Here is a 23,500-nt window from a genome sequence, read left to right on the forward strand (position 1 = left end):
TCCCAAGTTGGAAGCCTTGCCCAGGACTCCATCAGCACCTTCAAGGCTGACATGGGATATCGCTCAGGATCCCTCCGTGCGTGTAGAAGCGCAACGGGCGCTCGCTGCGATGGAGGCTCCTGCTCTGCCATAAAGCATCGCCCTAGGCTCAGCCAGCTGCGTACTTCCCCGAATAAGTGGGTGGGAAAATCCAGCCTTTGATGTTCCACTGAGCGGCTCCAAAACAAAGATGGACTACGGGAGATAAAAAACACCAAACAAACTTCGCAACAGGATATATCCGGTAGATAAAATGGGAAAGAATTTCATTTCCATGGAAGGCAGGCTGCATGCGGTCCATGGAATAACCCAGCGGCAGCTGTTTTCTGCTCCCAGCACGCATCGCCTTTACAGGCGTCGCACGGACAGGGTGGCACAGACTGCCCAAAACCTGCATTAGGGCTTCAGGAAAAAAACATCCCGACAAAGCTGCTCCCGGCACGCCTGCTCAGCGGGTAGCTGTTCTGGGCAAGGCAGTTTCCACGCGGCCTTATCCCAGTCTGCCCAGGGAGCAAGAGCCGCTCCCAGGTACAGGCAGCCAGACGTGACCCCGCTCACCATCCACAGGCACAAGTACACCAGTTGAAAAACGCAATCTGAAAACCAGTAGCAATCCATTATCAGGGTGCATTTCAGTCCCTGAAACCAGAAGCAAGGGCAGATAAGATGCTCTGTGCACGTTCCCACCATTCACTCAGCATGCCCACCCCAGAAAACAAGTTTCCATCGTATTTCTGTAGACATTTCCCCACCTTTAATGATCCTTGTAGCCAGAGCGTTGAGTAGATTAAGTCTGGCTCGTCTTCCAGACCACGACCCCCTCCCAGGCAGCGCAGCGAAGAGAGGAAGGCGCTTGCATCAATGCCACGCTCATTTTCTGGGTTGACGGGGCAGCCTCACAAAGCTGCTTTTCTTCCCAGCTCCGGCAGGCCCACGGCTGCCCCCTCCCCGCTTCCTCTCACCATCCTCTTCCCCCCCGCCCCAAAAAGAGCCCCAGAGCTCCACAGTGACACAGATGAGCCCAGCTTACGGCAGCGGGGAGGGAAGAAAGGGATAATGAGCGACAAGGCTCATTTGCAGTCTGGCAGTGCCACCTCTACCATCTAAGCGGCGACCGGAGAGCCTTCTGCCACCACGTCTAGGCGATAATTAACACACGTAAAACTGGCAGGAAAGGAAGTTTTCACAAAGCCAAAAGAAGGGCTGTCACGTGGCTAAGGCTCGATGCCGGAGCTTTGTGCAAAACCAGCCCTGCCCCGGCGCCCAGGGCTCCGTTCAGCTCAGACACGAGAGAGGGACGTCCCTGGGAAGATCAGGGCATGCAGATCCCTCCATCCCATGGAGCTGCTCTTCCCTGCTCCAGTCCACCAGCCAAGTGAAGGCTGCGTGCAGTCTAGGCGCCAGCATCACCCAGTACTGCTCTGAGGAGCCCCGCATCCCCTGGTAGGACGTCCAGCCATGCAAGATGTTCCAGGGGACTCAGCCTTGCGGTGCCTGCTCGGTAGAAGGCAACGTTTCTCACGAGCGTTACGAAGGGAGAAAAGCCTCCACCACTGGAAGCAGCAGGACCTCTACCACCAGCATCCCTCTCACCCCAGCTCTCCACCCACATCCCACGCAGGGCACCCATCAATAACCATTTCCGACTGAACCTCAGAAATTCAGCTTTTCTGCGCCAACATGGGCCCAGAGAGAAGTCTGGGGACAAGCGACAACCTGAGTCCAGCTTAAGGCAGCCGACTGCTTTGGACCTTGCCCTTCTTCTGCCTGAAGTGACAGCACGGTCCGGAGGCAAAAGGTGAGCACCCGAACCACCCAACCTGGATGATTTGGTCCAAGCAGTGGAGCACAGCCCCAGCCAGAGCTGTGAGCAGGAGACCTCACCAAGCAGAGCAGAATTCTGCTTTTAAACGAGAATTATCTTCAAAGGCACGGGGCACTCCTTCCTCATCCTCCAAGGAAACCATCTCCAGCCATTCTCCTCCACCAAGCAAAACAGGGCTTGTTCCACGAGCTAAATATACACCTCGGTCCCTAGGGGTTAGCGACAAACCCTGGCAATGAGACCGCAGGAACCCTGATAATATTGGAGGATTTGCCCAGCCCTCTAAGAATAACCGCGCTGCCTACGAGAACGTCACGGGAACGAGCTCCCTCCTGCCCAGTACGCCACTGGTACCACGCCGGAGCCAGGAACCCGCTAGCTCTGGGGCAGGCGTGGATTGGCAGGCTAGTTCAGCATTGCCTGAAATGGAAAAAAAAATTAAAAAAAAATATAAAATCGCCTTTTTTTTTTTTTCTTCACAGGATTAGAAGTTTCACCCTCAGCTTCCTGCAGAGAACAGTGCAGCGCTGTGCCTGGCGCGGTCCCGCCTGGGTGTCAGTGGAAAATAACCAGCCGTTCTCTCCGTAAAGAGATTAAAACCTTGTTTTTCCACGCGAACAACAGCCTACGAGGGAGGGAAGGGGAAGCACGGGCGCAGAGGACATCACGCTTCTGCTCTCGGGGCTCGAGCCGTGGGGCCCGCGGTGGCCGCCTGGGCCAGGCCGAGCCCAGTCTCTTCCCAGGAGACGCCGCTCGGAGTTTTCTCAGCCGCCGCTGCCTTTCCTGCAAGTCGGCACAAGAAGCCCCCGGCGAGGCAGGGATGCCAGCAGCTTTCCAGCAGCCTCACGCCCTAACCACCAAACCCAGCCTTGCACCAGCTCTGCTCTTCAACTGGGCACAGGTCCTGCCTCCGAACCGTTCCCCCCCCCACTCAGCATCCTTCGACAAGCTCCGGCATCGCCCAAATTCTCTCCGAGAGGCACCGGTGCCACTGGAAAGCTACTGGAAGGGACTGGCAGGCTACAAGCCGGCACCCAGGGGCGCTGCGGGGATGCATAGCTGGCATTCCGAGCTGGCAAAGCTCTGCCCCACGGAATCCACCTGACCGGGGCACATGCCAGCACAGGTTACGCAAACAGAGTGCACACACGCTGCGAGGGAGAGCGGGCTCGGGCAGGGAAAAGGGAAAATAAAATAAAATAAAATAAAATAAAAGGCTGGAGAAGGAGCGGTATCTTCCCTACGTGTTGAAGGGTCCTCAAGCCAAACCCTTCCAGCTGGGGTGCAGAGCACTCAGACCCATCCAGCTCACCCCTGGCAAGTCAGCGTGGCAGAGATTTGTCCTTTCTCTATGCTGCTGAGGGGAAAAAAAAACAAACAAAAACAAACAAAAAAAAAACAAGAAAAAAAGATCCTTAGGCAAGTTTTTGCAGCACCAGGGCCTGCCCAGCCTTGCGCCGAGGATGCCACGCACCCGCCCTGCGAAGAGAGCGCCCGAGCGTGTGCACACAGGCGGGCGTGCGGCCTCACAGGCTGGGGCACACCAGGCCATCCCAGGAGGGAGCACTGGGAGTACTGGGGATACAGCAGTGGTGGGGAATGAAGCCTTGGGAGCTCCCATACGAGAGCCTGGCTTTGCATCCCACTCCCTGTGCCCGGGGACAGCAAGCAGGGTCACGTCCCTCCAGCAAGCCTTACGGTGACGGTGCCAGTGGAGAGACCAGGACAAGAGGCCACCATGGCAGGACCAACCGCGCATCTCCTCTGCCTGTGCGCACCGCGGTGCTTAGGAGATGGGGACGTTACTGGAAGCCCCCGCAACGGGCATCCCCCATCAGGATCTTTCATCTCCCTGCCACACACGCTTGTGCCCAGAGCCACCGAACCAGGGACCCACTGGTGACACAGCAGAGCAAGCGGCACAACTCCTGCCCCATGGCTCCCTCGTCCCTGACCTGTGGCGAGCAGACACAGGGGACCATGCGCTTGGTGTCCCCAGCCACAGCAGCCACACTGAGCCACTGGAGATGTCCCTCCCTCCTTCCCAACCTTGTGGAGATCCAGAAATTTGGCACCCAAGACAGTGACTTAACCAAAGTCTAGGGAAACACGCCCCAGAGACAAGGGGCAACCTACGGAGAAGGGGTCTCTCCCTGGCCAGGGCTACGTCACCCGTCACCGTACGGGGACGTGCATCTCTCCGTCATCGCACGGGGAAGTGCACCTCGGTGCCATTGTTTGCAGGCAACCTCACTGCCCAGGAATGCAGCGGCTGGTGGGGGCAGGGAGACGCGCTGAGGGTGGGAAACGCTTCCCACACAGAAGAGCCTGCTCCTCGCCACGTCTGTTAAACAAACCCACAAGTGACCCGGCTACTTATCGCAGGAAACGCCAGCCGCCCCTGGTGTAGAGGGCTGCTCCACAGCAGCGGCTCGCGGTCACGCAAAGCGGGCACGGACGCAGGAGTCGTATCCACACACGTCCTGGACCCAAACCTTCCCCACACTTAAATCCACCTTTCATCCGATCCACTTAGTCATACATCCTCCGAGACTTCCACGTGCGAAGCCGACGCTCTGCTTGCTGCAGAGATGTCCTGTAAGAACCACCTGAGCTTTGTTTTACGTCCCTACTGGGGAAGGCAGCCCCCAGGCATCATGACCCATCCAAACCCTGAAGAACAGGTTGCTCCCTGCAGAGAAGCAGGGATGGGGTAAGGGAGGGGGAGCAGCAGGCTATGGGGCGGCTATGGGGCTGCAGGCAACTTGAGAGAGACAGCCCACAGTCACAGCATCCTAGGGTGCAGAGCCCATCCCAAAAAAGTCAAACCCCTCTCTGCCAAAGCCCTGTATCCATCAGCTGCACTGGTATTCAAACAGCAAGACAGAAATCAGGGATTTCTGCAAATCTTGGTCCCCGTGCCTCTCCACGCTCAAGTCTGGGACAAGTTTAAGGCGGCAACGGCGCCGAAAGCGGCAGAAGCGCTCACCTCGACGGAGCTCAAACGGTTCCTCGTGACAGAGTTTCCCCACGCAACTGCCAGGAGCTTCCACTGATCCTAGTTTATCTCTTAGATAAACAGCATCAGTTAAAACAATTTGCTCAGGGATTTTATCGCTACGTAAACAGACAGCCCAGCCGAACAAGGAAAGCTGAGAGAGAAACTGGCCGTAAGGAGGAGAAGGATAAATAAAAGAGACAAAGAACCCTTTTTCTCAAAGGCTGACTCCCCAAGAGCACAACTGTCCCAGATGAAACCACAGCCGAGCTCTCGGTGATCCAAATGGCTCCCAAATCCCAAAAAAAAGGATTTGCTTGGCTAATTAACTGAGGAAGAGAACTCAATGCTGACCCCACAGCCTCGATAGATCCATTCATGAGTAAAGTTTTTCAATTATCAACAGAATGAGAAGTGGCAGAAAAGATTCATCCTGAACAAACCCCCTGCCAAAATATCACTGCAGAAGAAACGGAGCCCAGGGGAAGGATGCCACCGCTGCCCGCATCCATGCGCGGCCAGGGCCACCGCTGCTGCCGGCCCATGGCTTTGCTCCCCGCGCCGCTCCTCCCACGCCTCGCCCCGCAGATCCCGCCGAGCGAGGCTTCTCCTGCCAGCCTACCTGGCTGAGCTATGACTGGAATGCCGGCCCTGGCCGCCCGCCCAGCCGCTGCCCGCCAGCGCCAGAGCTGATTACAGGTTTATCGGCAGAAAGGTGTGAGGGGGAGGGCCTGGCACCACCACCGTGAAGTGTGCTGGGAAGCATCTCTCTCCTGACTTGGCTGCACAGAGGGACAGGGAAATGGCTTCAGGACAGAGAAATCCCACAGAGGGGTCCAAAACCACCTGCGGGTCCCACCACGGAAAAGGCAACGGAGGAGCCAGCCTGTGGTACCGATAACGGGAGCCCCAGGCACCGAGGCACAGCCCCCAAAACACGCTCTAACTGCTTTCTCCCTCCTCTCCCTTCTTCCCAAGGTCAATGATGTTTTGCCTTCCGTAGGAACCGGGAGCCTCACCAGATTAATGAAGAGCACGCGGAGCTGGAAACACAGCCTAAAGCTCCAACGGGCCAATTCCACTTTCTGTGTCCATACCCATCACTGCCAGGTGAACCGGGAAAGTTTGTCTGGGGCTGTCCCGTCCAGGTGGGAAGCCAGGACCCAGCTTGCCTTACGCAGTCAGAGGATTCACTCGGATTACACCCCCTCAACCACTTCTCTGGGGCTGATGACTGCCCAAAACGCAGTCGTTCCTTGATTTTACAGAACTGCTTGAAGGCCTGGACTGATCCAAGGCCCTAGAGCATTGTATTTTTCCCAGAAACAGAGCAAGATACCGCGCTTCTTGGCCAAGGAGAGCTGCTTCAGAGCCAAGACAATCACAACTTGGCAGCCGAATCAAGAGTTGGCGAGCAATATACTGCTTGGTTTTTCTCCGGCCCCCCTTCTCCAGCAACTTCTCTTCTGCAGTTTGGGGGTTCAGAAGCACTGCAAGTGCTGGAAACCCACAACTTGCTCAAGCCTTTGACGACCAGAGCCGAAAGTCTGGCAATTTCTGCTCTGGTAGGAGTTACTATGCACCCAGACAGGCTCGAGGCTTTGGCTACAATCCTCCACCTGCAGCAATCGCTGCCACGAGAGGCTGGGAAGAAGTTTAAAGATGAGTTTTGAGAAGATGAATTTAAGCCTCAGATGGAGGGCTCTAGCTCAACATCACACGGCACGCACACAAGCACTTGTAAAAAAACGCTGAGCATCCCTCCCGGCCTTTGGGTTCTGCTGCACGAGCCGTCCTCCCAGTCTGCGTCCGCGTTTCCGAGGAACGGATAAACGGCACCGGTGGCAGCTACGCTAGAAGGAAGACAGGGACCAGCTCTAGCCATGCTCTCTTTAGCTAAAAAGCTGAGGAAATCCAATTTCAAAACCTCTTCTACTTGCTTACTCCTCCAGACCAGCAAGGATCCTAGGATTTTACACGGGCAGAGAAGAACGAGCCAAGGTGCGACACCCAAGCGTGCGTTTTGCGGGCGCCATCAGCACGTAGATGGAGCTGGGAACAGGCTGACAAGGCGCTGTGGAAGGCCGAAGGAAAACCCACTTCGCAGCGTAGAGATCAGCAAAAGCTCCCTCGGCCTTTTTCTGTCCCCCTTGTTTTAATTGAGCATCACGCGCAAGCCAACGACGCTGAGTTCACTTAAGCTAACTAGCATCCCTGCAAGACCGAGAGGGACGGTGGCCTAATATCAGGCAGAAGATGCACTTACAGCCCATCAAGATGACACAACATCCTCTGGGAGCGTGCAGCTCTCTTCAACATCCAGTACTATGCAGGGAAAAAAAAAAAGAAGAAAAAAAATGGGATCGGAAGAGGCAGTCGGTCATGGAAGATGCTAAGGTTTGTCTCCTGAATCTGGAGAGGGGCAGAGCCATTTTATCCTGCGTTCCTCCTCCCAAAAAGGCAGCCCAAGGTGTGATATTGAAATAAGAGAGCTACAGAGTACCGACCACCGAAAGGTGGCTTTTAGGTGAAGATGCAACACGGACCGAAGGGGAACTAACAGGGCTGAGAGCCGGCCACGGCACAGATCAGCTGCAAAGGTGATGGGGAAGGAAAAAATTAGAAGCGAGTAAGAAAAAGTGATTCAAGATCTCACATACTCTTATTCACTTTCCAGTCCGTGCTGCTGCCAGACTGAAATTAGCCAAATTGGGTATGAATTATTGAAAGCGCTACAGTCCCATTTCCTTTGCTAATCAAAGAAAATTATTCCAGGGAGCTGAAAATGCAGGAAGAGAAGCAGTTTTTCAAAGAGAGAAAAAAAGAAAAAGGCCCTGCTAGAATGGCTTGTGTAAGGAGGGAGCAGCTTGCAGAGCACCATTCACCTCCTCCAGTCCCCAGCCCATCGGTGAGACGAGGTTCGGGGCCACTGTGTCCCCAGCCCAGCCACACAGCACATCAAAGAGCTCTCCTGCTCCTGGAAGTCATCCCGAAGGAATGCAGGACCTTTGCGGAGCGTTTAAGAAGATAAACAGACCAAAGTCCCACTCCGGGTAAGGATTAGCGTGAAGCAAGCTCGGGCGGGTGCCCGGCAGCTCCGACAGGCGCAGCCCCACGGGGCTCACAGGCAAAAGCCGGCCTGCCCGGTGCTGCCCATCGTCCTGCCGCGGCTCCGGACAGCCCAAAAGCTGCAGTAAGGGCTCCCAACCCCTCATCCCGCCGGAGAAGGGAGAGATGCACTCAGCTCCCCATTTCACAGGCTGGATGCAAAGAGGATGAAAGAGATGCTGGAGACCCAAATCCGCAGGCATTCCGTTTAGGAGATGCTCAGAGGGAGAGATCCAGAGCCAGCCTTGTCAACGGGAAGAGCGATGCCTGCCAGCGGGAAGCGTCACTCCACTCGTGCCCACTCCCGCAGTGGGATTTCCTCTCCCCCACGCATCCCCCAGCACCGCCACCAAAGGCTCCACACGCCCACGGAGGAGCTCCCCGCAGCAGCCTTCCTTCCCCGGCAGCACCACGAGTCCCCCGAGCGAGGCCGACGCTGCACGAGCATCCTGCAGCGGGAGGCACCGAGCCCGCGGGGACGCGGAAATGTTTCAGACCGGTCCCTTATGGGAACTCGCAACGCTTTTCCCACTCCCACGTCCCTTCCCTTCTCCAGCCTTTTCTTCTACCCCACATCTGTACAAAAAAGGATGAAATAGGGAGAATGCTGCTTTCCTGTGCATTCCCACGAGCCAGGAGGTGACGTATCAGCCCTGGACCGGCATCAACCAGTACCCAGCAGTTCAACGGGCAAACGCACGGCGGAAGGCGGCACGGAGCCCGCAGCAGCGGCTCCCCTCCGTAGCACGGCCGACGCGGCACAGCCGCGGTCCCGCTCCGAGTTATCAGCGGAGCAAACAAAGGAAAAGCAGAACCGAGAGCACATGGCCGGGGCCCAGCACTTGTCGCAACCGCGCAGCCGGCACCGCCAAGAGATACGCCGTCTGTGCCACGGACTGAGAAGCCGCGGCCGATCCCGGCGGGACGTGCCAGAGCGGGAAGCGGGGCCAAAGGAGCCTTCCCAGACCAGCAGCCTCCCACACCAGATTAAAATTCCATAGGAATTTGCTAAACAAATCGACTCTCTTAGCTACTGCTGTAAACCCAGGGGATGTTTTGCATTACTACCACGCAAGGGAGGGAGGAAACAGACCCTTGTGCTTGGCCCACGCACAGGGCCCCCCACGCTAGCGGCCAGCGCGTCTCCTGCGAACGCCGGCCCGGCCAGCGCGGCAGGGTACTGCGGCACCAGCCCTGGTACCCAGCTCCGTCCAGCCCTGAGGCACCAGCAACACACCCACCAGTCCCCACTCTCCGAGGCGGCAGCACCGGAGCGATGGGTGGTGGGTTTTCTCCTCCCAGTTTACCACATTGTACAGCTTGCTGGCCAACTCTCACCCTCCTGAGATGGAGGTGTTGATGCTGTTCTCATTATCTCCAATCCAAAACGGAGCCAAGAAGAGGAGGGAAGCAAAAAAAAAAAAAAAAAAAATTCTTCTTTAAGAAGAAACCCACACACAAACCCTTTTCCAGCCCCCTCCCTCGCCTGCTCTGAAGCACAATGAAATGCCAGGGATGGATTAAAAAAAAAAAAAAAAAAAAAAAAATAGTTGCAGGGGTGGGGAAGGGCTGCAGAGAGAGCAGAGCATGGGAAGTGACCGCAGCCCAAATAATCACCTAACGCAAACCCATGCCAGCAATTTCCTTGCTGAGGGGAGCCCACTGTGCGTGCCTTACAGTCCCCGTGAGGAGCCTGAAAAGAAAATTTTGCATGGGCTGGTTTACAAGAACAAAACGTCTCAGTTGGACGGAGGCAGAGACCTAAAAAGAAAAGGAGAGGACAGCATAAAAGTGAACAGGCAGAAGACAAAGCAGAACAGACAGTGTAACGTGGAGGAAGATGCTTTCAAAGCAGTCCTGCTCTCAAGCGGACATGGGAGAAGAGATGGGAGAACTGGATGCAGGACTGGATGCAGCTCTTCCACGGGAGTAATTAACGGGGCAGCCACAGAGATGGAAAGCCAGAGGAGAGTTCTGGACTGGCTAGAATCAGAATTTCAATATGAGCCAAGCGACAGTTTTAAACATACAGAGCATCTGCAGCACACCGCGTGCTGAACGCAAGCCAGAGCGGCTCGCTTTATCACGGGCATCTCTACGGAAAAGGAGTTTCAAAGCCTCACGGCAGCGCCCTGAGATAACAACCCCCCAACTTCTTCGTGAGCCCTGTTTTCCATGCCACCCCAGAAGCTGAGCCGACATTGCACCAGAAACAAGAGTTTCCTGAAGATACGTTGGACGCGCTGCCCTGGGACGAGGGTCTCAAGCCACCTTCAGGACCTCGGCACAACGGCACGTGCTTCCCGCACCCAACGCTACCGGCTTTCCCTGTGCTTCCAAAGCCAACAAACATGGCTTTTCCCAGGACGTTCGGAGTCCACGCGCGTCTCCGAAGCTGGCAAAGCGGCCTCAGCCGGGGCAACCGCCGCAGCCTTAACGCGAATCACGCCAAGGCGCGATTTAAAAGGAGCTCTGGGTTCTCATTAACCAGGGCTCTGACAAAGCTTTAACCTGAGCTTCCTTCCACCCAGACAGCTCAGCGTGGAGTCAACGCGCAGCCCCTCCCACACCATACACACCAAAAAAAAAAAAAAAAAATCATCTTAATTTTCTTCAAGTGCAGTGGCGATCAAAGAGAAATACGAGACACACACACAGAGAGGAAAGATCTCCCAGGGATTAGTCAGCTGTTGAGCTCCAGAAGAGCGTGCTGGATGGCGTTGTCAGGGCAGAGCGAGGAGAGGAAAGCACCGCACCCAGCACGCAGCCGGCCGCCGGCACCTGCACCGTGACCCCAGCCCCTCTTCAAGGCACAAATACAGCCAGGCTGCGGCTTCTCGGACTAATTTCATCCCTGGGAAACCTCATCCAGATGTTCTGAAGAACATGAGGAAATTCATCCCCGGTGCTCAGGGCCGGCTCCCTCTGCAGAGGCACCAGAGCAAACGTCTTCCTCCGCCCAGGGACCCGGTCCAGGTCCACGTCCCAGCCTCCCGCACAAACCCTGCTCCTCTGCCCTTCAACATCCCAAAAAAAACTTCCCCCCGGGCAGCCCTGGTGCTGAGCCAGTTTGCAGAAAGTCTTGCATTTTGGCTACAGCTGGTCAAAGCATTTCCACTACAACTAAAAGTAATCAAGACACACTGTTTTTTTTCCCTCTAACCTGAGCTGTTTCACAGAGATGCCCTGGTTTGAACTCCCCTCTTAGACAGAAAAGATTTTGATGTCTAGGATTTTTCCAAGCTGGGGCGACAAGAGATGAAGACACTCAAAACATTCATGTTTTTCCACTCAGCTGCCACCATTCCTCCAATTCTTTCTGCAAAAGCACTCAAAGGTTTGTTTTTAAACTCAAAGAGCAGTGTTCTGGGCAGCTTTGCTTTGAACCCTCCTGCGGGGAGCTGATGGGAAACAAGTCTCGGAGCGAAATTCTCCGAGTCGGAGCTCGGAAACGATTCCCAGGGTGGCAGGAGCAGGTTCTCATGGCCGGTTGTGCGCGGCCTCCCAGAAACCAGCAAGGCAGCTGCCCCGAGCAAGCTGGAAGGGACTTGCACAGGCTTCAGGAGGGGCCAGAGTTTTGGGCAGGAAAGGAAAACTGAGGTTTTGGGGCTCAACTTGTCCCACGCTCTCTACAGCAAACCTGCTAGCATCCAGCGTATAGGATACTCGTCTCACAACCAGGCTTACAAGATGTGGGAAGAAGAAAAGCAAATCCTCCCCTCCTGGGACCAGGACACCGGGAACCACAGCTCCATCACCACCCTGGTCCTCCATCCATGGCTAGGACGTGTCCCCAAGCGCAGCACCGGTGTAAAACTCATCACAGCCCCAACACGACACAATTTTGACTCTTCCTCCACTCCAGGCAAAATACAGGACTGGGTCCCAGGGATAAATTCTACAGCATCAGGAGGAAAGAGAGATCTCTCACCATCTCCTGGGGGCCCTAAGGGACAATATCCTCAGCCAGAAATGGGGACCACCTAGCTCAGCCACCCCAGCTCGCCGAACAAAGAACACAGCAAAGTGGATTTAACAAGAACAAAACACACACGCAGCCTCCTTTCTCCTCTCTCCCTCTCCACTCGGCGCAGGGAGCAGGACTGATACCGCTCAAGTGCAAGAGAATATATAAATATATATGGGGAGAAAGCCTCCAGTGTCCCTCCCTCTCACAAAAACCACTCCAGACGGGTGCCTCTTGTGAGCCACTTTGCACAACGAGCTCTCTCCCAGCCTTCCAGAGCGAGAGCTCGGTCATTTACCCCTGTCAGCATTCACAGCTGGAAGAAAAAGAAAAAAAAAAAAGGGGTTACGGCCTCTCCTCTGCACGTCCAAGGGGAGGAGGGAGCCGATCTCCATGTTTATTTGTTGTCTGCGCAAAATTCCTGCATTCCTTCCCTTGTTTACTCATCCGCTCTCAGGACATACTCAGACCCCAGCAAAGGGCTTTTGGGGCACCGCATTCCCCCACAAGCTCGTGGCTCTTGCTGGAACACCAGACAAGCGTAAAGCAGGGCAAGAGAAGCAAAAGGGTTCTTACAGAAGGATGTTTTCATGGTGGTTGGCTAACAAGTAGAAGGAGGACCAATTCTCCCCAGATCTGCTCTCCGCAGGGGCACATCTCCGCACAAAGAGGTCTAGGACCCCATCCAAGAGCACACATGGACCATCTCCCCCCTCAGCGATGCTGTTAGACTCACAGCAGCCCAAGCAACTTGGCCACATCCTCGCTCCTCGCCTTGGCCCACGGACAGTGACAAGTCAACCCGCAGTCCCCCGCGCCGAGCATCAACGCCCACTCCCCGAGCACGGCGCGACATCACAAGCTGCCTCACCTGAGCAACCATGGGAGCAGACACAAAGGCTCCAGAGGGCTTCACGTGCACCACAGGGCTTCACCACGACAATACTCAAACCCCTCAAAAATCACGTAGTTGCTCAGCTTGGTTACAACTTACTTATGCCTTGGAGAAGCACGCTTGACCCTCAAGGAGAACTCGGCTTCTCGGATCCCCGCGAGAGCCTGCGAGGCTGACTCAGCAAGCGAGGAAGCTCTGAGACAGAGCAAGCCAAGGGTAACTACTGTGAAGGACAGGCTCTCACCACAGGATTAACCCATTAACTTATTAGCTCTAAACCTGCAGGAAAATCTAACTCAGGTGTGAGGAGTCCAAACTCCCTGCCACACAGGGACAGGACTTGCAGTGGGGATGCTCCCAACCACATCAGACTCATTGTGGAGGGGCCTGAGAACCTGCAGCAAATCTGGAGCAAAAATAACGTAAAATAACTTTGCTTGGCTGTACCTCGGTTGCAAGCATTGCCTCTGACAACAGGGTCAACGCCACGCAGTGTCCCCGTGACAAGCGAGTCCACAGAGCACTATGACCTTACCCTGGACACACGTAGAACAACACGACTGATGCGCCTCACCTCCTCCGAGATCATTTCCCCATCAATCATTTACAAGCCCAGAGCTCGTGGCCAACAGAACCCGGGCTTCTCCGCGTGCTCAGAGCATCCCAGGGAAATCCGGGCACCCGCGCTCCAGCCTCACCTTCCACGCAGTGCTCCACCTCCTCCAAGTTGCGCAGCGTTATCCGCATGAGGCTGGAGTTCAGCATCAGCTCATTGCGGTGCGCCGGCCACATGTACTGCGGGGCAGGGTTGACGAAGAAAATCCGCGTGTCCCCAGTGGAGACTTGGTTGTCGCAGATTAACGGGTCCCCGAAGCCGCCGATAACCACCTTGTTCCCACCATCCAGGAGGATCTCATGAGTGACAATGTCTTTGCCCTTCAGGTAACGCCAGACTCTCACCTTGAACGAGAAGGAGACAGAACATGTGAGACCATTTCACAGCCACAGATGATCAGCATCTTCTGGCCCAGATAATTTTTATCATGTTGTCACAAGATGCACAGGAGCAGTTCAAGCCTTCCAGCGGAGCTAATTTCATCAGCTATCCCTCTAAAAGCATAAAATGCGTGGGCAACAGAGACCAAAGCACACACTGCTCTCTCTGCCAAAGCTGCACCCAACTCTCCAGCCCGAGCACTTGGCGCTCCTGGCCCCGGGACCACCAGTAAACACCAGAGCCCCAGACCGGCCTCCCAGCACATGCTCCCATGGGACAGTGGTGGGGTGGGTGTAGGAAGGCTGCTCAAGAGCTTCGCTGGCAGGTGGAGGAACCTCTGCTGAACACGACCAGTTAAGACCATTTAAACCCACAAGAGCCACTTCAGTTGCCACACGGCCGGCTACGGCAGGGACCGGTGGTCTCCAGCAAGGGACACTGCACTCAGCCAGGGTAGGTTGGCTGAGCCTCAACCAGGAAAATTTTGGTTGGTTGGTTGTTTTTGGGTTTTTTTAATAAATAAAAGAAAAAGAAAAATAACTGACCTGTTCCTGCTCATTACTAATAAAAAATTCAAATTTGTAGCAGGAGATCCCCCTCCTGGACTGGATGCTTGGACAGAAACGAGAACCCCCCTCCTCCTACTCCCAGGCAGCATCATTCCAGGTGACAATGGTACAACTCTCCCAAAGACATCCTGACTCGCAACAAAATCCCAGTGGCAAAACGTCTCAAGGGAGAAGAAAACACTTCTGAATAAAATAAAAATTAGAAAAGCTTTGGAGGAAACATGCAACGGCTGGAACCCCCCCAGCCAGGGAAGGCTGCAGAGCTAAAGGGAGCACTGCCCATGCAAGGGGGACACTCCGAACAGCGGCACAGGAGCCTCAAAACCGGGGCAGGAGGAGGCAGGTGGGTTGGGTGGGTGAAGGGAGGGAATCTTCTGGCTCTGACAAGGCACCGGTACCTTGGGAAGATTAAAAAAAAGAAACCACAAAAGCAGAGCAGATAACCCAACCACAAGCCAACCTCTCTCCAGGGAGATGCTCCCCGCAGCAAACCGCCCCAAAAAGACACCCGCGCAGGGGGGCAGCCCTACAACGAATCTCGGGCGCGCATGGGACACCAGAGACGTGTCCCCATCCACCGCTGACAGGTCAGGAATTCTCCCACTGCACAAAGAGCACTCCAGCGCTCCGTGCCAAGCACTGGAGCGGTCGAGGAGGTGGCGGTGCGGAGATAAGGGGGCTCTTGATCCCCTCTCCAAAACAGCCACGCAATTCCTGAGGGAACGCAAGGGGTAGAGAAAGGATGCTCATGTGCGCACAGGCAGATTGGGCTGGCAAGGAGGGATCTGTTGTCCACGCTACGGCTTCTACGCTTGACATAGGGGTTGCGGTGCGGGGACTCGTTAGATTTGAGGAGGAAAGCACAGGGCAGATCTTACTTCACTCCAAAACGAACCATTTTTATAGCTACCTGCAACCGCAGCCTCGCCGGCCGCTGCCCTGCGCCACCTTTCAAGTGCCTTGTGTTCTCCTCAGGGCTTCTTTGAGATGACCCAGCCAGCCAGAGCTCTTACTCTTTGCCAAATACCTCCATCCCATTACTCAGCGGCTACAGGTGACGCACACCTTGCCAAGATCTGACATTGGCAAGGTCCAAATGAGAGGGTGAAGACACATCGGGAGCCAAGGGGAACGCAACTCTCATGACCTTTAATCAACCTCATAATTTTTTGAAGCCCTAACTCCAGAATTTCAGGGGCTGTGTGAGCACTACCTCAGCCCTGAGCGAGAGGCTTCAAGGCCCACAACCATCACGAGATGAACCCCCACATGCCACCCCTGCCACGACGAGGAGCTGGGGCACGGGAACGGGGCCGTTCCCACCACCACGGGACGAGCAGGTCGTTGCCATGACGGCTCCTCTTGGGAAGCCACGCATGGGCAGAGCACACGATGCCTTCAACACCGTTTGCACAGCCTACTTCAGCCCGAGGAGACGACGGGGAGCTGAGGAGCAAAGCTTTCCTCAGCCGGGACCAGCTGTTTCTCCAGCATTTCCCAGCAGCACAACTCCCTGCGGTCGTGCTTCTCCCCAAAAGTCAAGTCAAGACACCTTCCCGCGGCCCCACCTCCTCTTCCTTCGGCAGCAAGCCCGCGGGGCAGGGGTGCAGGAGCAACCAGGGCAAAAACGCAGGAACACAAAGGAGACAGAAGGGGAAAAAGAAAAAAAAAAATTATTAAACAAAATATTCGAGGCAGGCAGAGAGCACAGCCTGAGGCTCCTGCTGAAAGGCGGCGGTGGGGCATTTTTCACAGCTCCGTCTACCGGGGGAAGAAAAGCTGAGGCCTCCCCCCTTCTTCTGAAGCAGATGGTAATTTGAGTTAATTAGCACGGCTGTTCCAGTCACACACCTCAGAGCCAGGCCACAGCGCTCACCAGCTCCAGCAGAGTCCACCAGCTTTCTCCCCACCCTTCGCCTCCCGTAATGAATGGATGTGAAGGCACCAAAGACCCAGCAATTACCTGTAGGGCATCCCATTCATCATCACACGCTATTAAGACTGTCAGCGGTGACTCACCGGCTACACCAAGGATTGGGGAGGGGAAAAAAAAAAAGGGAGAGAGAGGAAAAAAAAAAAAAAAAAAAAGAGGCTGGAGCCTGGTTCCAAGAGGTCCCTTCCCTACAGCAGGCTCGCTCTTTTTCCAGCGACACGTAAAACGCTGGGTTAAGGCTGTTTTACAAGACTCCTGGCAGCTCCAGGGAGGCAGAGTAAGAACAGCGAAGACTTTATTTAAAATACATCCCTGCGAGGATCTGCTGAAGTGCAGGACAAACCCAGAGAGGAAAAGGATTTTCCAGTGTGCCAGGAGGGTCCATCCCACAGGAGGAAACAGGACCACCCGTGCAGGCACTGGGCAGCGCTCGCAAATCCCTGCCGGGACGATGGTTTGGGGAATGCCCGCCTTGGAGGAGCGCAGCGTCCCCAGGAAGAGAGGTGTCACTCTGGGCAGAGGTAAGAAGGGTCACCCCTGGATTTCGGCAGTTCTTAACGAAGAAGGGTACTGGCTAACACCAGCTCTGCACGCAGCTCCACCAAACCCTTCAGTCCTGACCGCAGGTCTTACCCCTCCGTGCTGCCCCTTCCCAAGAATCCCACCTCCCCCAGCGACTCCAACCTCCAACCCCGGCTCGGAGAACAGCCGCCGTCACCCCCCCGAAATATGGGCTCCATTGTTCGGAGCAGGATCCACATCCTTCTCTACACTTCCTACAGCACATCTAGAACCTGCATTGGTTCTAAAAATAGGACCTCTCTCCATAAATATCAGGTCAGACCAGAGCAGGGCACATCGGAGGACTCCAAAGGGACAACTTCCCATTTTGGGAGCTCAGCCTCTTCTTCTTCATCTCCTCTAGGAACAAACGAACAGCTGGTAGCTGTTTCAGGGCATTTTTATCTCGCATTAACTCCACATTTCTTCTGTTGTGATGTGCTTATCTTCACCCATCAAAGGCTTCAGCTGGGAGGGTTTAGAGTTTAACTGGGAAGAACAATTCCCTAACGCAGCTCGCCCAGATATTCGCATGCCTGCTCCCTCGCGGACCACCCAGCGCCAACAATGCTATTTTGGGTGTGGGCTCCAGGGAACTCCCACCACACACTTGGCCCTTGCCTTTCCTCTTCAGACAGCGAAGAGCCCGACAAGAGATAACCGTGGTATTTGGAGGTAACCCCAGGGCCTCAGGAACTTTACTGGGAAGTAAAGTTACGGAGAAGAGACCGATGTGTAGGTAAAGGGAATGAAGAACCAGTGTCCTAAGAAAATTACTGAATGTCACAGCGTCACCGGGAAGAGCCACAGTGAGACGGGACAGGATGGGCGCTTCCATCCAGGGTAGGAGAGCTTTTTCTCCTTTCACTTTCTTTTACAGGATGCTAGGACTGGAAAGGCATCTTGGGGGTAGGTTCTGCCCTTCAGGTGTTGTGACAACTCTGGTAACCAGCAGAAGCAGCAGAGTGAACTCCAAAGCAGCACAAGCCTCCTCCGCAGCATCGCTCGGGACGGCTCGGAGAACGGCGGGCGAGAGGCTCTCTTCCCAAGCTGAGCAACACAACCCATGTTTCGCATGAAGCCACCACCTGCAGACCAGGTTCCTCCCCGCACCCGGCTCCCTAGCCACTCTTTCTTGGACTCAGTCGCTCCCTTCCCAAGGCAAAGCTGCTGAGTATGCAGGTTTACCCTCAAAACAGCGCAGGCAAAACCATTTATCCCAGCCCAGAGCCTTGCTCTGATGCCGCAAGACAGAGCCTGGAGTCTCAGCGAGCGTTTCTGCCTCCTCACTAGCCTTGCTGGACCACCTCCTGCCTGCTTGCCCAGCCACCCTCACCCCAGCCTCTGGTGGCCCGCATCCAGCCAGCCGTACGTGCCCCAGGCTGCCGCAGGACACCGGCTTATTAGTTTTCGACGTAGCACCCGGGATGTGCCAGACGCTTTGTGAACATACGGTCCCCCGGAGGGTCCGTGAGCTAATTGAGAAGGGCAGGGTACAGATTGTACCACGCGGCATCGCGACGGGGCAGAGCAGCGGGCACCAGCTGGACAGGGAGAAGCTGTCCAACTCGGGGACTGGGCTGAGGGATGCTCCAGAGAAGAGAAACACCACGGTATAAAAAGTTATCCTTCCTCCACCAACACGCCGGTGCGCATCACCCCAGGGCCCCGCTGAGCGCTAACCGCAAGCAGGAACCGCAGCGCGCTTTTTTTTTTTTTAATTTTTTTTAAGGATGGGCAGCAGAGGGGATGGGGAGAAGAGGAAAAGGCCATGTAGCAGCACGTCCTCATGAGCAAGATTCCTACCCCAGGAAGGGTTAAACCATCCAGCACGGTTTTCTGACAACCCAGCGGATGGTATTTCAGGTTGCTGGGTACTTTACCGTCTCTCAGCTCAGGAAAAAAAAAAAAAAAAGGAGAAAAAACCATAGCCAGAGGCCAGATTTGTAGTTAAACAATAGCTCGAGATGCTGCAGAAGTGCAAGGGGAGCTTCGAGCAGAGCTGCTCCCGGCTCCCGACACCTTCCCTGGCTGCCAGAGCTGGAAGTTGGGGGAGTCAGCCCCGCAGGATGGGAAGCGGAGAAATGCCCATAAAAAGCAACCTTGAGAGATTCCCCTTCCACACAGCTGTGGGAGCTGCAGCGGGGAGAGACTCCGCGGGCTAAAAATACATAATTACACACCAAAGCGCCAGCGCGCACAATAAAAAACACATGTGCCCGGCTGAGAAAACGCCTGGTCGGGGCTGAAAAGTGTTGTGCGCCCCCCCACCCTCCACCTCGCAGGAGTAGGGGTGTCCCCCCCTTACCTCGCAGGGGTGTCCCCCTCCCCTCACCTCGCAGGGGGGTCCTCCCACCTTTACCTCGCATGAATAGGGGTGCTCCCCCTCCCTTTAGCTCACAGGGGTAGGGGTGTCCACCCCCTCACCTCACAGAAATAAGGGGGTGTCCCCCTCCCCTTTACCTCGCGGAAATAGGGGGGTCCTCCTGCCCTCTACCTCGCAGAAATAGGGGGGTGCCCCCCTCCCCTTCACCTCCCAGGAATAGGGGTGTCCCCCCCTTATCTTTACCTCGCAGGAGTAGGGGGGGGTCCTCCTCCCCTCTAGCTCGCAGGAATAGGGGTGCCCCCCTCCCCTCTACCTCGCAGGAACAGGGGTGTGTGTCCCCCTCACCTGACAGGAATAGAGGTGTCCCCCTCCCCTTATCTCACAGACGTAGGGGTGTTCCCCCCCTTAACCTTGCAGGAATAAGGGTGTTCCCCCCCCCCGCCCTTAACCTTGCAGGAATAGGGGTGTGTCCCCCCCTTTACCTCGCAGGAGTAGGGTTACCCCCCTCATCTCGCAGGAATAGGGGTGCCCCCCCCCCCTTACCTTGCAGGAGTAGGTGTGATGGACGGGGTCCACGTTCATGATCTCCTCCACCGTGCCCGTCAGCACCACGTTGGCTTCCTCCTCCCTCCTCTCCAGTTCCCGTTCGGGGCAAGTGGCCCCGCCACCAGCCAGGGCCAACCCTAGCCCCAACAGCACCAGTAGCCCGGGGCTTCCCGTCGCTCGCCACGCCATGAGCACCGACCGGTTCCGGTTTCGGTCCCCGGTCCCGGGTACCCCGACGGCGCGGGCAGACAAAAGCGGCCCGGCTGGCAAGGAGGAAGGGCTGGCGCAGGGAGAAGGGGCTACTTTTGTTCGAGGAGGTGAAAAGCAGGAAAGAAAGAGAGGGAGGGAGGCGGGGAGAAGGAAGAAAATCCCAGGAGGAGGAGGAGGAGGAGGAGATTCTCTCCCCCAAAGCCGCGGCCGCGGAGAAGCGCTCAGTCCCCTGCGTTGCCCCCCTGTAAGAAAGCCCGCAGATTTGCATGCAATCTGAATTGCTGATAGGGAGGAGGGAGAGGGGGAGAGGGAGGGGAGGGAAGAGAGGAGGAGGGGAGGAGGAAGGCAGCCGGCCGTGCCGCCGGCTCTGATTGCAGCGCAGCCGAGGACACCACCCCCAGGAAAGGGAGCTGCCGGCAGGTTAATGGGTAATCAGCGCCCCGACGTGAGGAGACTTTTAAAGGTGTAGGGACCGCTGCAGAGACACTGCCGGACCCTTAAGCCATGGTGTGTCCCCCCCCACACACCCCGGACCCCTCACCCGCGGGGCTGCCGGGCCCCCCCCATCCTTGCCGTGGCCACCAAGGCCGTTCCCATTTTCCCTCTGGGGAAACTGAGGCAGGGCTTTCCTGAATCCGCATTGCTCCCAGGGGTTGTCCATCCTGTCACCCACCCCTGGTCCATCACTGTCTCCTCAGCAACCGGGGGGAGATGGAGCCGAGGGCTCCCCACACCTCGCAGGGCAAAGCCACCCTCCCGTGGGACCCCGACCTCCCGCCCCGGCTTTCTGCGGGGAGCGGGCAGCGTTTTTTTTCCCAGATGTCACACGCAATTACCACAAATATAAAATGAAAAGTTAAGTGGCACCAGGGGAGGGATATTATTTCTCCTCTCCATAAATCAGCCATCCCCCAGAGGCGTTTTACAAGCCTGTTTGACTCGGTGGCCCTAAACAAGTCATGTTTGCGACCCAGGGCCAAGCGGGTGCGTTACCGAGCGCAGGCTGACGTTTAACCAGGCCGACGCCGCAACGCCGCCATGCCACGTTTCGAAACGCCGCAGCATCCCGCGCCGTAAGGCTCTGCAGACGGCCATCCAGCCCGTTCGCCCCGTACCGCTTCGAGCGGAGCTCTTTGTGCTGTTTGTGCCATTAGCCCCTGCAATTGTGTGCGTGCCAATCCTTTTTCTCTCCCCTGGAACACAAGCAGAAATGAGCTACGAGATAGGAATACATGAATCTCACTGAGTGTTCAAAATGCTGTCCAAGCCTACCTTCCACCCCGAAGAGGATGAAACACCAGAGATGGCATAAATCTGTCCGGAGATATCGCATCCCTGCCGAGAGGAAGATGCCGCAGGGCCGCGGGGCCCAAAGTGGCGCACACACTATCACACTTTCTACCTGTGCCAACCACAAAACTTCACCAAAACGTGTGGTTTCTGGCTGAGGGGCAGGGGAGCGGCGTCCAGCCGCAGCGGATGGGAGGCTCCATCACAAGCCGAGAGCCAGCGCGGAGCCCAGGCTCCGCAGCCGTCACTGGTACGCGGCGGAGGTTTAGCACAAAGGACCCCATTATTGCATTGCTGCTATTATAAACTCCAGCAATCAGCTAAAAATATTTCCGTGCCTGGCAGATTATTTTTTTGCTGTTTTAATTATTAATTTTTATTGTGTTCCTCGAGCGCTGCTCAACCGCAAATCACAGAAACAACCTCAGCTCAAGGTGGAAGAAGCCAGCTGGAAGGTCCTGCTCCCACACTTTGTAAAGAGGAGAGGGGAAAAATTCTTTCCGCCGTGTTTGGACGATTTTCTGTTTGTTAGCTCTCTCCTGCTAGCCCCACCCTGCCATCTGCTTTCAAAGCTGCAAAGAGAAAAAAAAATGGATTTCACAGGCTTTTCTGATGTATTTGCCCCGATTTGGTCAGGTTTTGAGTGGATTTACTCAGCTTTGTGGGCTTTCCGGGCCACGCAAGCCCCGCCGTGATCCCAGCTCTCCTTTCCGCGGGCAGGTTTGATAAAGTTCGTCAGGAGAAAGCCGTCAGCTTTTTCCAGGGACAGCCCCAAAACGCAAGCGGAGGAGCGCCGTCACTCCGAGCATCCCTCTTAGGGCCGGCGCGCGCTGGGACCCAAAGCCTCACGCCGGTGAGAGGAGAAACCGCCCGAGAAGCTGATCGTACTGTGGGAAAACCGAAACAAACTGAAAATATTTGGCAAATCAGTGTGCAAAGCAAATAAACAGTGTAACTGACAAAAATATATAAATCGCTGCGCTGTGTCCGGGCTCTTTACAAGACAGCTATTGTGAACCTGCGGCTCGCAAAAACTTCTGTCGAGCTAATTTTACGAGCCCCTGAAAAATCAAGAGATCGTGGAAAACTGCTAGGGACTTACGCCCTGGTCGCTTTCTGCCACCTCTGCCTGCATCCGCGTGGCATTTCCAAGATTTCCTTGCAGGAGGGGCCTAAAATATTGAGGGAGAGAAGAGGAGAGGGCTGTGATGCTCTTGAGGTGATTCCAGGAGCCAGCGGCCTCGTAAAACCCTCTGGCACCGCGTGAGCGTTGCTAACACCAGCCGGCTCAGCCACGCTTGACCTTTCACCACCGGTTTAACTCCCAGCCCTCAGCGAGCGCCGGCGAGGTCCGCGGCGTTTCTCACCCATCTGAAGTTCACTGCCTGGGTGAGGCTTTGCCTGCTCAGGGCTTTTCCCTCCAGCAGTAGCTGCTGTCACATTTTTTGACAGGACTGTAATTTTTTTTCATGTCCTTTGATTTTAACAACTCACGGCGCAGGCAGATGAGCTTTTAGGTCGGGCTGAGTAACCCTGCACGGGTCTCTCATTTATTGCCTCCCCGGAATGACTGTACAGATGCTCCTGCTGCTCTCAGCAGTTTCACGCCGGCATCTCTCTGCCGTTTGACCCCGCGCTCTTCCCTTTCTCCGTAATTGCTATCACGGCTCTCAGCCGAGGCTGTCACAAATGTCACCCCTTGGCTCGCCGGCCGTTCCCTTGGTGGGGTCTCGGCGTCTGCGGGCAGGCGCTCGGTGCTTGCCGGGAGCAGAACCCTTCAAGGTTTTTCAGGTTTGGGATCCGAACGTCGCAGCAGGCGCCGCGTGGCTAACCACGGGGTGACCACCTCCGTCCGCTCACCGCGGCACAATTCGTTCACGCGCGTCGCGCCGGGAAGCCCGCAAGATGTGAGGCCAAGCCTTCAAAGCAAATAAAATACCTGTGCGAATACCCCGGCAAGGCAAAACAGAGCCCTGACATTAATGGGAAATCATTCCCCAGGGGTGAGCAAGTGTCCCCGTTCCTGCTCGGGCTGGCCCCTGATTTCTTGATCCTCTTGGCCCCACCGGCTGGTTTTTCTCCTCCGCGGCTCTCCATCTCCGATAAGCTCTAAGACATATTTTAATGTGTTTTTTTTTTTTCTTTCCCCCGTTTTCTCTTTTAAGTTAATCCCTCTCGGTGGTTTCTGACATTGTCAAATGGCTTTTGTGTACTGTCAGAAAAATCTCTTGATGTA

At 55.7% G+C, this 23,500-nt stretch overlaps 1 protein-coding gene across 4 annotated transcripts in view; it reads right to left on the bottom strand.

Annotated features, from left to right (window-relative positions):
• Window positions 1-20,170, bottom strand: part of AGRN (agrin) — a 99,604-nt gene extending 79,434 nt beyond the window's left edge. For 2 of the 4 annotated variants that reach the window (XM_086764550.1, XM_086764548.1), the window contains exons 1-2: window positions 19,762-20,170; window positions 13,531-13,792 (exon numbers count right to left, since the gene is read on the bottom strand). In XM_086764550.1, coding sequence (XP_086620676.1) covers window positions 13,531-13,792; window positions 19,762-19,953 — 454 coding nt within the window. In that variant the 5' untranslated portion in view covers window positions 19,954-20,170. The remainder of the gene's footprint in view (window positions 1-13,530; window positions 13,793-19,761) is intronic. The other 2 variants (XM_086764552.1, XM_086764549.1) reach the window with 1 other exon arrangement.
• Window positions 20,171-23,500: the final 3,330 nt, after the last annotated feature.

This window comes from Chlamydotis macqueenii, chromosome 21, assembly GCF_036417535.1.
Source record: "Chlamydotis macqueenii isolate bChlMac1 chromosome 21, bChlMac1.mat, whole genome shotgun sequence".
Classification (NCBI taxonomy): Eukaryota; Metazoa; Chordata; class Aves; order Otidiformes; family Otididae; genus Chlamydotis; species Chlamydotis macqueenii.